The sequence below is a fragment of the Daphnia pulicaria genome, chromosome 6 (assembly GCF_021234035.1).
Source record: "Daphnia pulicaria isolate SC F1-1A chromosome 6, SC_F0-13Bv2, whole genome shotgun sequence".
Taxonomy (NCBI): Eukaryota; Metazoa; Arthropoda; class Branchiopoda; order Diplostraca; family Daphniidae; genus Daphnia; species Daphnia pulicaria.
In genome coordinates, this window is record NC_060918.1 from 20842014 (window position 1) to 20860575 (window position 18562).

At 45.5% G+C, this 18562-nt stretch overlaps 2 protein-coding genes across 4 annotated transcripts; one reads left to right on the forward strand and one right to left on the reverse strand.

Moving 5' to 3' along the window:
• The first annotated feature begins 71 nt into the window (after positions 1-71).
• LOC124342360 (KICSTOR complex protein SZT2-like) lies at positions 72-17821 on the forward strand. Of its 3 annotated transcripts, none has more exons than XM_046795327.1 (40): positions 72-608; positions 668-811; positions 868-988; positions 1064-1143; positions 1206-1423; positions 1491-1597; positions 1672-1878; positions 1950-2096; positions 2163-2363; positions 2428-2790; positions 2866-3063; positions 3120-3256; positions 3323-3420; positions 3490-3692; positions 3765-4058; positions 6633-6963; positions 7038-7244; positions 7326-7419; positions 7491-7665; positions 7736-9275; positions 9345-9730; positions 9800-9932; positions 10007-10468; positions 10538-10668; positions 10746-11430; positions 11493-12491; positions 12616-12738; positions 12802-12884; positions 13005-13106; positions 13365-14449; positions 14517-14828; positions 14898-15033; positions 15109-15343; positions 15416-15597; positions 15663-15803; positions 15869-16083; positions 16149-16341; positions 16415-16808; positions 16868-17292; positions 17368-17821. In XM_046795327.1, exons 1-40 carry the CDS (start codon positions 367-369, stop codon positions 17530-17532), a joined length of 11694 nt encoding a protein of 3897 aa, XP_046651283.1. In that variant the 5' UTR covers positions 72-366; the 3' UTR covers positions 17533-17821. The 3 variants fall into 3 exon arrangements, with proteins under 3 accessions (XP_046651283.1, XP_046651284.1, XP_046651285.1); XM_046795328.1 differs by having other exon boundaries at positions 11493-12464; XM_046795329.1 differs by lacking the exon at positions 13005-13106.
• LOC124342363 (NADH dehydrogenase [ubiquinone] 1 alpha subcomplex subunit 7-like) lies at positions 17820-18507 on the reverse strand. The gene is made up of 4 exons (XM_046795332.1): positions 18342-18507; positions 18184-18280; positions 18017-18122; positions 17820-17956 (listed from the first exon to the last, which is right to left on the reverse strand). Exons 1-4 carry the CDS (start codon positions 18405-18407, stop codon positions 17896-17898), a joined length of 330 nt encoding a protein of 109 aa, XP_046651288.1. The 5' UTR covers positions 18408-18507; the 3' UTR covers positions 17820-17895.
• Positions 18508-18562: the final 55 nt, after the last annotated feature.

The following is an 18562-nucleotide window of genomic DNA, read 5'->3' on the forward strand; positions in this document are numbered from 1 at the left end:
CCGCTTGGGGCGCAAGAAAAAATGAAGGGGGAGTTTCTAGAAGGCATTCAATGTTTATTGATGAAGATCAAAACATTCTCGCGAGTGCGGACTGCGGAGAAAGCAATAATACGGGACTAACGAGTAAATCAAGATGTGTTTTGTGGGGCGATAATATGAAATCAGGTTCATATGAACGAAACATCTGTTTACGTTCAGTACGTCTTAATAAATACTAATCAAGGCTCATCTATGGAATACTCTTATTGGTTTCGCCTGGTTCTTTACTGAAAGTTCCGTATTTTGGTATATTCGATCACGTGTCACTAGAAATGTGAAAAGCCCCATGGTAACAGATTTTCGAAAATTTTTGCTTCTAACTCTAAAATGGGTTCAGAAAATGAAGAAACAATGGAGCTTCAGGCGGAGCACCTTTTCTTGTTGATGAAGAAAGATTACAGGATATCAAGAAATGCTCGAGCAGAGTGGTATTTTAACCACCTGAATCACACAGTCCAAATACCTAAAGCTGACAAGGTGGAACACTTCAAGGGAGAAATAGAAATAGTCTCTGCCATCCCCCAAGAAACACCCATAGAGTGGGATTGGGATACTAGCCATCTTTATCAGTATGTCATAACAACATTTGTGTTTCTTCATTTATTTCTAAAAATTACATTAATTCTAGATATGTGATTACTCCTTCAACTGTGGTGACTTTTCTCTCCCACACATATCGTCTTGCACTCTGTCTGGATCTGAGCCCTTCTGCTGCAACTGTGGATTGTATTGGAGGATTTACTTTGCTTGATGAGATTCTTTCTTCATTCAAGTAATTTCAGTATTCCTTTCAATATCAACATTTACTGATATTTTTTCTATTCACAGAAATTGTGTTCAAGGACTAGCCAGACCGTTTACTGTTCCTGGAAGTCAGCTTCTATTTTGCCCAAAAATTTATGTCACTGTTATTGCTCACACACCATTTCTAGTTTCAAAAGGACAACAGGTAAATTAAAATAATTCCATCATCATTAAAACATTTTCAGAACTTTCTGGAAATTTTTTTTTATCTATTTCACAGGTCCTTGTTGCTGGATGGTTACTACAGCAAGATAATGTCAATGCCTTTGTGGATCTGGTTCAATTCAAACTTAGCTCAATGTATGTTCATGAAGGACTCGTGTTCGAACGAAAACTGATGACGCACCTTTTGTATTTTCCAGTGAAATTCGATTATCATGTTGGACAACCTTTGTCGAAGAACAGAGAGACGCACAATTGGCAGATGCCGAAAGGATAGTCGGTGGATTGTTTGAAAGCCTGTCCGATAAAACAACGAATAGTTCTACCATCAGTATGGCCACCCCAGAAGTTTCCTTTATCAGCATTCTACGCTACGGGATGCTCGCCTTAGAGCTTCTTCCGGAAAAGAGCAGCGCCGGTAACCATTATAGTTATACGTTCAATCAATGATGAACAGATTTTCACGTCTTTAAACTGTTCACCAGGAATCATCATCTTCACTGATGGAGTGTTTGGAACGACAGACGCTGGGTGGTCTGAAGCTTTGCTTTCTCAGCTTCGACACAACACTATCGCCTGTTCATTTGTCCAGGTATCAATCAAAATGTGACTTATGCAATCTAAACAGTCCCACTAAAACGTTATTCTTTTAAATTCATCCGGTAGGTTGGTTCCAGAACTTGCCATCCCGCGTCATCCGAAGGTTTTTTGCCAAATAACGATCTGATGGAATTTGTGGCGTCTACGACTTTCGGCACTTGTCTTAGTGGTGCTCCGCATGTGGACAATAACTACGATTATCAGATGAACGTGTATCATAAACAGTTTCTAACTTGGGGCTTTGAAAAATATCTTTTGAGACCAACCCAGACGGTAAACCAATTAAGAATAAATCATCTTAATCTGTTGATTTACTCAAAACGTTTTGTTCAATTCTAAAATAGGATTCGAAAAACTGGAGTCTTTCCAATCGCTGCTTCGAAGCCAGCGCTATCCATCGAGTCAAGAAGAAAGTGAGCGAATATCAAGTCAATTGCTCATTGCACAGCGTCCTGTCCTGTCGACTTCGAGAGGGTTTCACCATTAAGGAGGTCTAATATTTCTTTCGATGGCCAATATGTTAAGAACGTGAGTAATAATGTTTCTTCAATCCGCAGGTCCATTTGGATGATGAAGTTGTTGAAGTCCTCTTGACTCTTCCATGGCGACCTGCAATCCAAATCGAGTATTCGATTAGAGGACAATGGCCCATAACTCAGGGAACTGTCAGGTGTGGCATCAGCATACAAGGACCTTACGAATTTCTGCACGACGTTACCTGCAAAAAAATCCAGGATCTTTGCTCCAGATACCGCCAGGTAGGGGTTTACCCTTTTATATATTAAAAATGTTGCGTTTTAATTTTAAAGGATTTCTCCGTAGTTGGTCGTGCAATCTTATTGGGCCTCGATCAAAAATCTGTCAGAGACGGATCAACTTCTCGTTCACCTGCACTCGTTTTCATCAAATCCAGCTTTCTACACGGTTCCAGAAGCCATCAAAAGTGGAGTTCCTCTCTTTTACTTGCCTCCGAATGAGAGCTCCCTAGTCAACGCGTCGAGCGATTTTGCTTATCCACAGTTCGACGCCTTTTGGAGACCGATTTGTGTTTTGGATATTGGTTACTGGCAGCGTTGGTTGCATTGTCACCGCATTGGCATTCTGTTCCAGCACGATCGCCCTTTGCCCAAGCATCTGCATGTGCCATCGACTAGCGGCCGTTACCACTCAATTCAGTGTCGACAAGTAAACTGAAATCTTTTTTTTTTGTAATTTCTCGACCGTCTTTAAGTTAACAAAAACCTTTTTCCTTCGATTAAGGCCGCAACAGCTCTGAATGCAGCGCTACGAGATTTCACCTCATTCGTCCTCCTGGAAAATCACTCTTATATCGGGCTGGTGTGCACTGACTCGGAGAAACCGGTATCTTTCTACCTCGTACGGCTAACACACAAACCGCCATGTGTTCTGATCCGCATTGCCTTTTTAGGGGGCACCACTGGATCTATCCGTCAAAAAGTAATTCCCCTTTAAACTATCTCAAAAATTAAGCTAATTTTCTTTCCTCTCAAAAGGTTGTGGGTGATCTGAAAAAAGTCATTCAGAGCTTAAATTTCCCTCAGCGCTCCCTTCCACAAGATGCGTTCAAATCAGTGGCCGCCATTCCTTGTTGCAAAGTTTTGCAGAAACCAGCAGAGAAGATTCTTCTACGGTATGTTTTTCGATTCGATACTCGTAGGTTACCTATTGGAATTTAACCCATTTGATTGTATATCAGGTACGAGAAAATGCCAGTGGATTTCTTCCAAGTTGTTCCAAACGATCCGTTCGTAGGACAGAATAACAACATCCTTAAGCGTCAATCGTCTAGTCCTGGTTAGTTCGACGTTTATTGACGCTGCCCTGTGTCACCATTCCATTTTGATTGTTTCGTGTCATTTACAGGTACGCAGTGGTCGACCCTCAGCCATTATTTGCATCATAGAAGATGGATTTGGTGCATCCAGGGCTCTCCGGGTTTGTCTCTCAGTTTGAATTCAGTTGCCAGAATCTTGTCCATCATCACCAAAATGAGGTTGCAAGAAGGTTTCAGCTTTGCTCACTCTGCCTCGGGCATCTTTACATTCCTTTTGGAGGTGGATATGGAGGTAATCAATCCAATTTTCTAATTACGTCTTCATCGTTGTCATTATTTCTTTATTTTTTGCGATATGTATTAGGGACGTAACTGCCAGTTGCTTCCGGCTACGGTCGACGAAGAATCGCCGGACCATCCAAAAAATTGCGCCTGCATAGTACAGTACGTGCTTTTCCCTCCTCACAGCACGGGAACGTTCGGCCAAAAAGATTCGGAAGACGAGGCGACGGAAGAGTCTGACATTTTGGACTCGTCTGGCGCCCAGTTGGAGATCGTCACCGAATGCTGGGTCGAACCCCAAACAGGAGTCGTGGGCGATTCACCGCACGAGCGACGGTTTTTCCAGGGATTAGACTACCACGACGTGGCCGAATCGGTAAGCCACGCGTTCATATTCATTTCTAATTCGGTGATGTTCTTCACTTAGAGAAGTTGGGAATCCGTTACTTTCACTTCAGTTTGTCTTTCAAGAAAAGATAAGGGCAGGTTTAAGGCCGGGTTTTAGGACCCGGTCTGTCAGTCCACAAGTCTCACAAAATGACATACCTTTTTGTGTACTTTTAGTATCTGAAACACGAGCAAACTCCAACTGTATATCTCGTCGCCCAATTGACAGGGTTTAACGGTCAAGAGCCGGAATGTAAACTTCTACTCGACCAGAGTTTTATTTTGAAAGATAAGAAAACGGGGCGCATGACAAACTTTTACCAAATGTTTGCGCAACGGAGCAGGTTGATTTTTTTGTCTTTTATTTTTCTCTCTACTTTTTCTGGACTAATGAATCCATTTGACTTGTTTCCTTTTGAAAAATATTAATAATAGCTGGCGCCTGATTTTTTGGAATGAAAGATTATGTTTCGAACTCAAAACGAAAGATTTTAAGAGCCGTATTTCGAATTTTTGAGTAAATATCATTTTAGTTTTATCTCGAAGCAAACACACACTGGCTGTCTTTCCATATTCTTTGAGCACGTGATTTTATCACGTAGTTTCGAGTTGCCTCAAAATCGGATTCATATTTAAGATCCGTAAATGTATAAATTACAAATTCTATTGGTCTTAAATAACTGAATTTTTAAAAACAAATAAGTTGGATATTTTACCAGTCGCAACATTTAAACATTCGATCCGTTTTGAACAGTTCATCGATATTTTTGTGTGTGTGTGTACGTGCGTGTGTTGGGTATTTTCTTTTTTTACTTTCTCGGCGAAGGGTGAGCTTATTGAGCAAATACGGTTTGTTTGCACTTTCAAAGATTAGGAACCTCTCCCCCTCTCTTTCTCGTTGTTTTCCAAACGCTAAAAGACTTGACATCATCCTCAAAGTTTTTTTTTTATTTGAAATTTTTTTATTTTCGATCCTGATAAGATTGCCGTTGAGCAACGCTATGGTTACCCAATCTTAGCCACCTGCAACGTTCGAAATTCACCTGTTAGAGGCATAAGCAAACCAATTCGAATTGAATTTTTTTAAATGCGTGAAAATTGAAAGGCGACATGACTCAAGATTCGATTCAATTAATTTTCAATAAAGACACCAATCAATTGTTTTAATTTCAAAATGTCGAGCGGATCAAAGACGACGCGTAAAAATCTCTTTCGTAATAATTTTCTCATGGCCCCAAAGTTGGAACAAGTGCAGTCCACGTTGAACCTGCTGATTAGTCAGAGATAACTGACTGGACAAAGAGAAGGGAGGTCTCACTTATCTCTTTTAACGACACTCCTCGCCACCTCTGCTCCGTCGTTTCGACCGGGTGGTATAAAACTGGGCTGCCAAAAGGTAGAGTGGTCTACTTGTTCCTGCCCATCTGCAAGCCCAGTTGCGAGTTGTGTCGTCAAAGAGAGAACAGGCCTCTCTCCTCTTCGTTCCAGCAGCAAGAAATCCCAAGTTGAAGATTTCATTTTCCCCTGCCGCATCTCTTTGGTAGCCTGGCCCGTCGAGTTGGAAGTGGGGATCTCGGCATTTTTGTCTTTGGTTCTCAAAAAGGTTACCGGCGCTTTGCAATTTGCCGGTCCTGGTGGATCCAAGCGAATTCCAAACGTCGCGCCAACCTTTACAATCGTTATTTGCCAGATCTATCTCTTCCAGCTCACGGTCGCTACTCTCGTCGCCACCCGCATTTGAAAATTGGTTTAAAAATTATTATTTTTTTTTTTTTTTGTTCTTTTAATTGCTATTTTTCTTTTGATTTGATTTATTAAGTTTTTTTTCTGACTGGATTGGGGAATAAGTGGAGCAGTGGATCTCCACTTTGATACATTAGATATAAGTGAGATTCAACTACTCCAACTTCTTCCCCCCAGATCATTTTCTTCTTTGATCCGCCGACGTCTTTGATTCTTGATTGGTGTCGTTTGAAAATTGAAATACAATTCGTTTGATGGTCGATGAGGTTAGAAATAAATACAATCGAACTATCGAAAATAAAGAATCCGAGTCTTTGAGGTCGCACTTTTTATCTCAAGTGTCTGTTTACTTAAAAATGGAAAGATATTTTCACTGAAACACGACACGTACGCAATGAATTGAGGTTAGCCCTATGGTTGCACTCTTAAGTAATGGGCGGAAGTCACGGACGGATATTGACGCCTATGGGCGAGATAACCGGAAATTAGTAAAACTACGTCTGTGTGTGTGTGTGTCAAGACCGAAACATGCCGGCCTAAGAATGTTTTATCACAAGTCAACAACAGAGAAAAAGAGTGGTGAACGATATGATTAAACTGATCTGCGCACATCATAAATAGTCGCGGCTTATCGGTCAATCCCTCCGGCCGGAATAAGGCTTTGCGGTCAAGAGCCGTGAATAATAAAGATAATGAACGATGATAAATTTTGGTTGTATAGACAAGTGTGTACACTAAAGAGATAAGATTTTTTCTTATGGAGTGGGGAGAAGAAGATTTGAATACATTTATTTTAATGACAACATATTGGTTTTTCTAGTTTTATCCAATGGATTTGGATTGTATTTCGTCGTTGGTGACCTTTGAGCATCTGAATTTGATGTGCCGCCAGGCGGACCGAGCGCTCGCTGCGGGTGAGCCGGAAAAATCCTTCCCGCCGTCACCCGGAATACACGGACGGAGGGATGGGTTTTCACCTGCCGTTGGAAACGATTCCTCCAGTCACTTCACTCCGCCCAACGGATGGGACCGACGGACGGAAGAAGCGCTCAAGGACGACACGGTCACTTGTGTTCCATTCTGTTTCCAGCTGCCCAGACTCTTGCCCAAATGTAGCCGAGCCAAATTGATGTTCAGTACATTTGTTCAAGGTATTTGTATGCGTTAAAATTGTTGGATTAATTGAGTAAAGTTAATTCAATTTTCACTTGTTTTTGGCTCACAGAATTCAAGTCCCCCGTCCGTTACATCCCTAGTTCGGCGGATACGGTTAACGAGCTCCTGTTTGATCTCTTAACGCGCCAGCTTTCCCAGTTGGGTCTCCAAGAGGTCATACTCCAGGACAACGACTGTCGTGAGCTGCTCAAAAATCTGGAGCTTCAGGCGGCCTCTGAATGTCCACTCAAAGACGACGATTTCCCCAACAACAATGGTAAATTGATTAAAGATTCAATCAAATTTTGGTTTGATTTTAATATCTTGTCTTTTACTTTTCCAACACGCGGAACATTAGATCCTGATACGGAAGTGGATTCTTTTGCCACTGCGCGTGAAGCAATTACTCCGCGCAGTCCTAGGGACATTAACTTGAGTAATCCGCCTAGCAGGTGAAAACATTTCTATTCTTTCTCCTTTCCATTACAAGACATTAAACACCATCCATTACATTCCATTACAGGCCATCTTTGCTGACGCCGCTGAACATTAGTTACCGAAGTGGCATCAATTGTCACGAGGACCGTACAGATCCGGCTGCCAGCAATAGCGAAGGCGGCGTGCCCATGTGGCGTTGTTTTGTCAAGAGCGTGAGTTCCTCCCACATTGTGCTGGTCCTCCTTCCGGCCTCCTTCCAGGTTTGAAACCGATTTAAATACTTGAATGTTCAATGAATTTGATTCGAACCAATTTGATTGTGATTGACAGGACTTGAAATTGCTGATGCTCAACGACGAGCATTTGCAGATGACTCGTTCACCCCACCTGACCAAAGTCAAGCCGGATTTCACTCCGGAAACAGAGCCCTACACGAATAATGAAGGCTCGATGGAGAGCAAGTCGACCAATGAGGAAGCCGCTAAACATTTGACGACGGACGACGATCAGATGACGAGTTGCTCTCAGTCGCAATCGACTTCGCAGCCGTGCTCGTTGGGTCCTACGCGGACCAATTCGTTCGCCGGACAGCAACGCCCACGACTGGCAAGTCATTCGTCAGTTCAGGCAGCTCGCATCCGGGCAGGCTCGCTTGACACGGCTCCCTTGTCCCACGATCAACATCATCCGCCACATCCGCAGCCATTCCAGCACCATCACGTCCACGCCAGCTGTTCAGTCGGATCGGCGGATCGACGACACAGCAGCAAAGCGTCCAATTCCTTATTTGGTAGCGGAGCTTCCTACTTCCGGCCCGTGACGTCTTTGCCGTCTTTCTCATCTCCCGTGAGATCTGCTCCCGTCTTCGCGTCGTTGACTCTGCCCGTCTACGTTTTCGATTGCCCATTGACGAACCTGGTGGGCCAATTGCTGTCCAGGGGGGAAAATCCCAAGGTGTCTCTCAGTCGGGACCACACCTTCCCGAATGAGGAAGACATTTCGGCCAGCAATGACGAAGAAAAAGAAGAAGATAAAGAAGTGCCGGGTCAACCGGGTTCGGAGCCTATCCCAGACGATCCAGTCTCTGCCGGATCTGTTAATACCCTTTCCCAGTACTGCGCCGTCGTCGAGGCTCTTTACTGCAAGTGTCTGGGTCAAGCCCTGTTCACCTCGCTCCAGCTGGGACGGGCCATCCATTCACGTGACGTCGAAGCAGCCATGAACCTGTGTAAAGAGACGCTCCTGGAAGTCGACATTACGGCTTTCATTCAAAACATTTGTGGGCATCTGAAGGATTTCAAGATGAAGGCCGGCGTCGAAGTACTCCGCCATCAAAGGCAGACATCCTCTTCCGGCGAGCCCTTGGTGGACGACGATGATGCCAAATGGCATTTCCCGCTGAGTTTGCTCCGCCTCCACCAGCCCTGCGCCAACCTCAAGCACTTGCACAAACTCATCCGCACGCGTTTCCAGGAAATTGTCTGCCTCTCATTCAAGCCGGTCCCGTCTCTTTTCGATTACTACTTCTACTGCCCGCCCGACCATCCCATTTCACCCGTACCAACGGACATGGCCGCCCATAATTTGAGCGTCGGTCTTGACGACAACGAGATGGTTGAATTTCGGCAATCCTTCGACACGGAAAATTCCGTCAGTCGGACTTGTTCGTTGACTGGAGGCCGTTCCGATTCCGGATCAGAGCCCATAGATGACGTCGAATGGGAAGAAGATGGCGAAGGTGAGGCGGAAGTGCCATCTGTCCCTCTCTTCCTACACCTGACGGCCACTGTCCGTTCGAAGAAAAACGTTACCAGCCAATCGCTGAACGCTCTGCCCACCTGCTTGGGAGATCTGATGTCCATTCTCCCTGGTAAGGAATCTCCAGTAATTGGTTTTAATTAGAAATTCAATTCAATTTTTTTCTTTTTCGCTTCTTCAGGATCATCAGCGGTGCTGGATTTGAAAGGATTGAAAATTACTTTGGATTTCCTCTGTTTGACATTCCGATCGGATCTGGAAGAATTGGTTCCCGGTCCGCATAATCACCGAACCACATCTTTCTGTAGCAGTTCTTCGGGTATCCTGGACGCCAACAATCCCTGCGCGACGCTGGCTTCGCAGTCGGAATTGAGTGAAGATGAAGACGCCATGCCGATGGACGAGGATGACCGTACTGAAAACATTTCACGCCAATTGTTGCACATTCCAGAAGGCCAAAGAAAACCCGTCAAAGCGGCTCTGGCCGAAATTGAGTGGATGCTCAGGGATGAAATTGTCGCTTTCATGCTGGATTCGTTTCCCATGCTGGAATCGACACTGGTTGCCGTACGTCTTATTTTTTTCTTTGCAAATTACCTGCCAATTCGACTAGACTTTTCCCTTGTTCGTTTTCAGGTGGTCCAACACGTTCATTCATCACCACACCGTCCTTCCTGTCGCCGCAAAATCGTTCCGTTGCATTTCGTTTTGAATCCACAGGAGAGTTCCCGTCGTTTTTTAGCGGAATTCAAAAAAATGTCCATTCAAGGTAATCGTAACTCGGAAGACATTATTTCAGCGTGTGTTATTTATTCGCGGTTACTTTGACCTTTGTCGTTTCAGGCCATCGCTTGCGGGAGGAAGGATCTTTCTACTATCTCACGGAGAACAATAGCTTGAATAAGTTTCAAGGATCTCTGGATCCACCGTTGGGTTCGTCCACTTTCAGCAAGACGAACGGTGATCTGACCAGTGATGCGTCTGCTAGTCGTTCCCTTGTCGCTCAGACGTCGACAGATTCGTGCGCCACTGGCGGGTTGGTGGTTGAAGAACAGCCGGAAGAAGCCGAGGAAGATCGAATGAACTATCCGGCCGAAGATACAATGGCGGAATTGGAGAGTGAAGCAACCAAAGAAGCGACTGTCATGATCGATTCCACCATCACCTTGGTCTCCAACAGCGAAGGTGACAATACAGCGGATGCTGACATTGACGTGAAGCTGGATGATGTCAACATCCATTCCGACTCTCCGATAAAGAAATCTTCAAAGCGAAGATTCGAATCTGGAACCACATCCATTCCAGGTATAAAATTATTCCTCAAAGTGATTTCCAGTGATAATATCCATCATTGTGCGTTTGATTATTCCGCAGGAACGAGGCACAGCGATTCGTCCAGTTTGGTGGACAGCATCCGCAATACTGAAGACGGCTACGAAGGTGGCAGTTCGGATTCGGAAGATGAATGCGAATGGCTCAAAGATTTGGAAATGGAAAAGCCCAAAGTAAAATATTGTCGTGTTGTGTTAGCTGCGGATTGGGAATCGATTGATAATTTTTGAAACTGTCAATTTCATTTCAGATGCCTCCGTTTTGGCTGGTGTTGAAAGTTAGTGAAGAAGCTGTCGTGACCTACTTCCATTGTCGCTACGAGCTAGCCCGCCCGGAAGAATTGCTACAGTGGAGGCAAATCCACGAAGATTTGCTCAGCAGCATAACGGCACTGGGCAAATTAATCAACCAGCAAATGTTGCTCAAAGATCTGCACGATACGAGGCTCTGCAACGGCCTATTGGAGCCGGAAACAAACGACGACATTTGGCATCAGGACGATTTGGCCCACACCAAACCTTCCTACCACCGTATCAACTCGGATCATTTGCATTACGGTTACCAGGAGCAGCCCGGCTACCTTGAAGCCACTCTCAAGTTGCAGCCGGGCACATTCCAATGTCGCCAAGTATGGGAGACCCACTTCCCGCTCCATCCGCGCCTCAAGACTGGCCCCGGTAAGCTGGGTACTTCGAAAGGCGTCCAGCAATTGCGCATCGTGCTCAGCGCCTTCAGCGTCAACAACCGCAACAACATGTTCGTCTACCAGGAAGATTCCGGCAACGTTTTCTACCTCCGCCTGAACGAGTCGTCGTGCATCAGTCACCGAAACCCCTCGGATTCGGTTTCCGTCTCTCGTTACAATACCGATGAAGCGGATGGTGTCGTTTACAGCTGTTCCAGGCGCTCATCCAACTGGAACGTTAGCGAAAGAGGTGCGTTTTGAACTTGTTTAAAATTTTTTTAAAAATTATGAATTGTTTTGTTTTTATTCCAGGTGGTTTAGATGAGGACAGCGTCGACCTGCAACGGCGTAGTGGCTCCTTTAGCGAAAGAGAAAGTGTCGGAGGAGATCAGATGAGCTTGGGCAGTCTGTCGCTTAACCGTAGCCAACAGTACCAGTCGCAGCAGCATCTCTTGCGACGAGAAGATTGCATTCAGCTCAAAGTGCATGGCATCACGGAAGCCGGTCCGGCTATCAAAGGCGACTTGGTTCGCGTTCTGCAGAACAAACTGGATGACGCTGTGCTGGAAGTCCTCCATTCGCTGCTCAGCCGCAATGCGGCTTGCAAGTTGACGTCGGATGACGTCCATTTCATCCAGAAACCGCACGAGCCGCCTCACATCGTCCTCCAGTCAGCTGTCCGTGCTTGCGCTCTCCCGTATTTGACCGCTCTGGCGTATTACCTGCGCCAGAACTTGCTGGACTCGGTCGTTTACACGCCAAAGTACATGGACAACTTTGCCGGCCATCACTTCCAAGATTATTCGTCTCCATTTCCGTCTCCTTCTTCGGATGTCTATTTGTACAATCGACCTCAAGGGTCCGGCAATCGTGGCATCGCCTGCATTGCATTTTCCCTTGTGGACGGACAGGGTTCGCCAGTCAACAACCTGGCATGGCCCCGGCCGATCACAGCCGTCAAAACGGATGGCGGAGTGGGCCCTGTGATGTATAATGAATTTGAAGAATTCCTTACCACGAGCCTCTACGAAAAGGCGATCGAGAGGAAGCGGCCGGGACCAATGGCGGCTATCGAATTCCGCATCTGGGAGCGTGGCCACATCGGTTTGGACATGTTGAGAGAGAAGTTAGAATCGGCCATCCAGAATGCTCTTTGGGATGTCGTTTTAGAGTATCGACTCTTGCCGTTCCCTCTTTGTGCACTGGCCGATGAAGATGGTGTGGTGATCCCGCAAGCTACGGGAGACGGCCTGCCGTGTTCCGAGCCGACCACCCCCGTTCGCCGTAAGTGGCAGTTGATCCAGCCCATCGGTAGTTAGCCCCCTTTCTCCTTTATTTATACTTAACAATTTCTTTAACTCGTGCCTTAACATTTGATTGAATTCATGTCATCTCAATTGTTAATCATCTCGTTGTTCTTGATCCTTTTTTAAAGTTCCCGAGGAGGATATTCCTGTCGACCCTCGTTCGAGATCAGTGTCATTTAGCGGCCTTCCACCTAACCGTCAGGGGGTTACATCCACCGTATCCCATCCACTAACTTCTAATTCAGCTGCAGGTGCTACTTGATCCAACTCTCCAATATTATTTACAAGTTTTAAAACTGGATTGATTTCGACAGATCCCAAGTGGAAGGTGAGACATACTTCGGGGACGACCAGCTCCAACCGTGATCGACCTCTTTCTCCCGTTTCTAGTATTCAGGTAAGACATAAATGTTGTTGTGGGCAAGCTGGAACTGTGGCCCGCGGTACGACGGCAGAAAATTTGGGTTGAAAACAAAAACTAGGTGTTGTTTTGAAAACGAAAAATGTTGGTTGTCAGGAAGGCCATCGATCCAATTCAACGCCAATCAATTTAGCCAAACAGGCCCGTTTGAGAGCTACTCTCCTCCTCTTAGACTCGGTCTCGTCCAGCACCTCAACGGTAAAGTTATCACGAGATATGGGAGTGCACTCGGCTTGGATTGGGAATTCAAAATGGGTTTACCTATCCCCACCAACACTATCCCCCCACCTTTTTTTTCCCCTAGACGGACAATAATTAAAACACACGCTTCGAGTGGTATTTTCACGCTTTCTGTTTTGTATTTGGGTTTATTGGTTGAGTTCTTGCCACCGCTTTACAAAATTTGGTTCGCAACGAATAATTTTTGACTAAACTGACGAGTTGGTTCTTTTACAGTTCAGGAGTTCCGGTCCGACATCGCCGATCGAAAGATTCTGCGAACGGAGCATGTCGACGTCATCTGTCACTTCTTCGCTGACCACCGGCACTTTCCCGCTGGAATTGGACAAATTTGAATTGGGCGAACGTGGCATCCTCCATCCCGTCTACTCGAAATTTCTGGAGAATTGGTTCAATTTAGGAGCCCAGAAGAACGTGGCGTCTATCAAGTTCCAGAAGGCCACCGTCCTGGCCCCGTTGAGCGTGCCGTCGCTCTTGAAGGCCGTCATTCACATCTGCTCGTCCTCGGTGACGCCCGAGCTGTCGATGAAAATTTTTGTTTCACCCTCGCCCGACGCTCCGTACGTTCCCTGCCTGCCCATTTCCAGGTGTCCCAAACAGGGCAGCCTGGATCGTTCGACGCTGGACAAGACGCACATCCTGATCGGACGCAATATGGCGCAGTGGAAAGAGTCGTTGAGTGGCGAGATCAACCTGCCTGACCACATCCAGCAGGACAGCAACGGGCAAGTGGCTCTCAAAGTTCAACGAGCCCATCAGCGCTTCGTCTCTTGGTCCCAAGATTCTCCAAACAATCCTTGCCCAGAAGCGGTGAGGCTAATTCACTCGCAAAGCGGCCATTTCGGCAGTGGCGGCGATGTTGACAAGGTCAATACGAGCGGGGAACACGGGCCTTTGGTTTCGCCATTTATCCCGCGTCAGCGCCTCCTCTGGGCCACGGTCAGCCGTGACCAGGAATGGGTCATGTGGATGTACAACTTCAACAAGGACAGTTACGAGTCGTTGATTAAGCAGTGCAACAGTCTGGCCCAGTGGCATAACGCCCGCTGGGCTTTGCTCTCCAGCATCGTTGCCCAGAAACTGGGTCTCTTCCACAATCAGCAGTGCTCTGGCAGAGTCCACGCCCACCAAACTCTGCGCAACAATCCGTTCCTGGTCCTGTCGGAAATGGAAGCCTTGGTCAAGCTGCACGTCCCGCCCGCCTCACGCGATTACAACGCCGGCTCCAGCCGCAAGCCCAGTCAGTCCAGTTTGCCTCACTTGGCTCATCTGGAAACTTTTAGGGACAGCAAACCAGCCAGGTAATTGAATCATTTAACTTCATTGTCAATCAATTTCGTTAAAATTCTCGTTTGAACCATTATCAAGACTGCTGAGCAATACGCCTTACGGGAATCAAGGAGATCTGGTGACTCGGCAGGGTCAGCAATGGATCGAGAAGAGATATTCCGAACGTCGGGAAGAAATGCAACGGCTGTTGGTGCTGTGTCCGGCGCGATCTTCGGGAAATAACATTTCGATTACTGAAGATATTATCCAGCTGTTCAAACAAGTAGCGAGAATCATTCACTACTGCTTCACGCCGCTTCTCTTCCTGCCGAAGTGGCGACTCCAGGTGGCCAGAACTCGGGATCCTAACATGGACATGATTACGCTTTCATCAACCAACGAATTTTTAAAGTAATTATTTTGGTCATTCTAATTCTTAAAAGTAGAAATAACCACTGATTGTCGTTTCGTGTTGAATAGATATCGGCCGCGACACGAGTCTGGAAATTCCATCAACAGTGGCGGCCGGAACAGTCCCAGCAATTCGCCTCCTCGCCAACCTAGAAGACCGACAGATGATCACTGGCACCAGTCGTTGTGTTCTGCCTATTTACAAGTCAGTCACACTTGCTTTTTTTGCGTGACTGAATCGTTTTAACTCATTTCTACTCTCTTACGTTTCGAATGATAGGAATACGTGCAATATCTCCACACACTGGGCTTCTTGCAGATGGAAATCAAACCTTTGGCTACCAAACGGGGCCCTAAAAGCGCTCTGAAAAGTCAAAGACTCGCTGGAGATGAGACGGGTAGAGTCCGTCATGTTTCGCATCCTTCGCGAATTAATGGCGGTCCTAGTCCATCGTCGCCATCATCTTCTTCCTCTTCCGACGTCAACACGCTTTATTTTCACAAATCTCATCAAGGTGAAAATTTGATAATTGCAGTTGAATCGAGAACCCAAAGTTTGACTCAATTTACTCCTTCAATTTTAAAAGGTGGAATCCTGGTGTGCGAAGTTGCCATTCAAGAACCTTTTTTCTACACCAAAGTCTACGCGTTGGAAATGTCCCGGCTGTTGCAAGTCGGTACGGGCGGATCTTTTCCTAACGTGGCGCACATCGCATCGGCCCAAGCGCATTACACCGATCGCTTTCTCAATGAATGCGATCACATCAAAGTAATGAACCCACTCGCATGGCGCACCTTCTTCACATTCCCTTATGTGTCTTTATTTTTTCTCAGGTTCTACTTCACTTGCACTCGTTCACGTACGACTTCCACCTTCGCAGTCTCAACTCGTTCGTCGCTGGCCGTCATTACCTATTGAAACCCGGTTTCCATTTAATCAGCTTCTTGGACGATTTTACCAAATATTACAACAAGGTATATACACCTTGATTTGAGCTGTATTGGTGAAATCTTATTTTCTAACGCAATTTTTTCTACAGGCTCCTAACTTTGCCAGAAATCAAGTTGTGAGCAACAGTCTGACACTCAAAGATCCTGCGACTCCGGGTGAACAGCTGTTCAATTATCTGTTGAGTCACGAGCGCCGTTACGGGTTCCACGTCCTCAGGATGGCTTCTTCGACCAACTCGGACAGTGATGAAGTCACGACGGAGTATGTTTTAGCCAAACAGTGGCCCTTCAAAACCATACAACGGTAAGCTCAAATCATGGCGCAATTTGGTGTTGGATATTTTCTAAACTTTTCAACTTCCTTCGTAGGGAATATGGTGATCTCAAACACGCGGATGACTATGACGTGACGTTGCTGGTGTCCCACGAATCGGTCTGCGAAGATCCAATGACCATTTTCATCAAATTTTACGTCATCATGACCTCAAAGCGGGAATACTATCCCAGATTGTTGATGGAGAAGAAACCAGGCAAATTCCGGACCGTGTCTACGGCGACTCCGGTAAAACATAGTGCTTTAACAAGCTTGGTATGTTGAATTCATTCAAATCATCTTTGAATTGATTACTTTGTAGGTTAAGGCGGCCTCAGCACCCCCATTGGAAATAGTCGATCGTGTGGCGGAGGATTCCGTCTCGGCTGCTCAGGATGATTCGACCCAAGTCGTCGAGAAAGAGCCAGCCTCTGTCGACCAACCAAAGATTTCCAAGAGCAATTTAGATTTACAGTTGGCGGATAAAGAAAGGAAAACGCCAACTCCCGAGCTGCTGTCGGTCAGTAATCCTGAGGTGAGCTTCGCTCAACGAAAGGAGAGTATCATCGTCAATGCGGTTGTGCCGGAAGAAAACCGGACGTCGCCCGCAGGAGCGGCGGCCGTAGCAGCGGCAGCGGCTGCAGCAGCTGCTGCTGTGAAGCATACGGACATGAGATCGCCAATGTTTATCCGGCAGGAAGTGATCAACTATTTGGGTATTTCAATTTGTTACTTAATTTGTGATTAGTGTACTGATTGCGTTTTCTGTTGCCAGGCTATTACACCAAACATGAGCAAGATATGCAATCCATGATAAGCGAGCAAGCCAGGAAGGCGGAAGAACTTATACGTGCCATCGTTAACCAGGCCAAAGTACACTGCCGGAGAGACACGCTTTGGCAGCGACTGCAGCAAAGTCCAGCCTCATCTTCAACTAACCTCACTTATTTTGAGTTCCGCGAGTTGCTCACCTTGTCGCATAGGGAACCAATCAGCTCCGGCGAGCCGCAACTCGTTCCTTTGCTAGCCCAACCGGTGAGTTGGTACCAAGGACTTGCCAAACTTTTACTTTCGCGCTACCCGGAGAACCACCGCCACTATTCGTCGGCTGACGGGAAGATTCAGTACGTCATCGTCCTCAACCAAAGGCTTCCAGGAACGGCTATGATGCTCTCTTGTGACGTTCTTGCCGATAAAGCGGTAAGTGTGTGGCGGCAGTTTCATTGTGTAAAATTCCATGGATTAGATTCAATCATTTGAATTTCTTTCAAATAGGAGCTAAGTAGCCTGTGTCAAGAAATGCCAAGTACAGAAATGGACGTGTCGACTGCTTTCCCCATGGATAACGGGTTTAATTCTAGACCTATGGCTATGCAGGGATTCATCGAAGATTTTGTAAATTTATGTGCTTTCCACATGTGGAGTGGACTTTTGGGTTGATGTAAAAGTGTTAATGTTGCTTATGAATATGTTTGTTTTTTCGGGGAGAGTGCCTTGTACAAATTTACGCAAAGTTAAATCTGATATCCAAAATATGGTTAGCAAGTGTGTTCATTCCCAAGATAGAGCTTCAAAGTAGTAAACACTAGTCTTATTAACAATGCAAAAAGCTTGCACTAACTTGTTAACAGCTTTTCTTTATGTTTTGGAATTGTGGAGATTAAAGGACAATTACATGCAGTTTGTTGGAAATAAACAATTGGATTGAAAAATAAAAGACATAACCATTTACATTCTAGTTCATTTATTATTCTCCTTTCATACAATCTAAATTCATCGTATTGCCTCTAGTAAGATTGAATATTAATCCCAATGGAAAACTTTACCAGGGGCAATAGGCTTCTTTACTGCAACAGAAGATTCCCTAAGAGCAAAAAATACAATGACATTGAGTGAAGAACAATTTTAAATCAATCTTTTGTACTTGGAATCAGCCTTGGGTGGAAGCTTCAAAGAATTCTTAGAGTTCACTGCAACAATAGTAGGTGGCTGCACTTCACGACGGGCATCATGTGTGTAATAGTAACTCCCTACTCAAAAGTTGTAAATAAATATCAGTTCCACAGCTAATAAGAATAAATATTCTCCTACCACTCAATTTTTGGTAAGGGCCATCGGGCAAATTTGGTGGAGGTTGGTCATGAGATGCCATTTCATTGGCAGAACGTAGTTGAGATTTATGAGTGCGCTGAAATTCAAAAGAATTGTCACATTGAGAAACAAGCAAACCGAAATTGTGTTGAACATACCCCTAGCAGAAAAGCTCTAATAGAGTACAAGAGAGGTGTAACATCTCTAAGTGGAACTTTAGACATTTTTTTTGCAAGTTATTCTTCGATTTACTCTCACGTCCTTGGATTTTATGTATTTGGGACTGGGTTTCAGATAAGCGACTAAGGCGTCTGCTACTTTTTATTTTTGTTGCGAGGACGTTGCCATTTTCCTACGCAACACTGTTGCCCAGAGAAAA

Bases quoted from the DNA above. Each gene is read 5' to 3' on its own strand.
- LOC124342360 (XM_046795327.1), top strand. From the start codon at position 367: ATGGGTTCAGAAAATGAAGAAACAATGGAGCTTCAGGCGGAGCACCTT. The intron at 3,693-3,764 runs GTAATCAATCCA...GATATGTATTAG, and splicing joins TTTTGGAGGTGGATATGGAG to GGACGTAACTGCCAGTTGCT. The intron at 14,450-14,516 runs GTAATTGAATCA...ACCATTATCAAG, and splicing joins AGGGACAGCAAACCAGCCAG to ACTGCTGAGCAATACGCCTT.
- LOC124342363 (XM_046795332.1), bottom strand. From the start codon at position 18,407: ATGTCTAAAGTTCCACTTAGAGATGTTACACCTCTCTTGTACTCTATT. The intron at 18,281-18,341 runs GTATGTTCAACA...TTTGAATTTCAG, and splicing joins TTAGAGCTTTTCTGCTAGGG to CGCACTCATAAATCTCAACT. The intron at 18,123-18,183 runs GTAGGAGAATAT...ACTTTTGAGTAG, and splicing joins CCCTTACCAAAAATTGAGTG to GGAGTTACTATTACACACAT.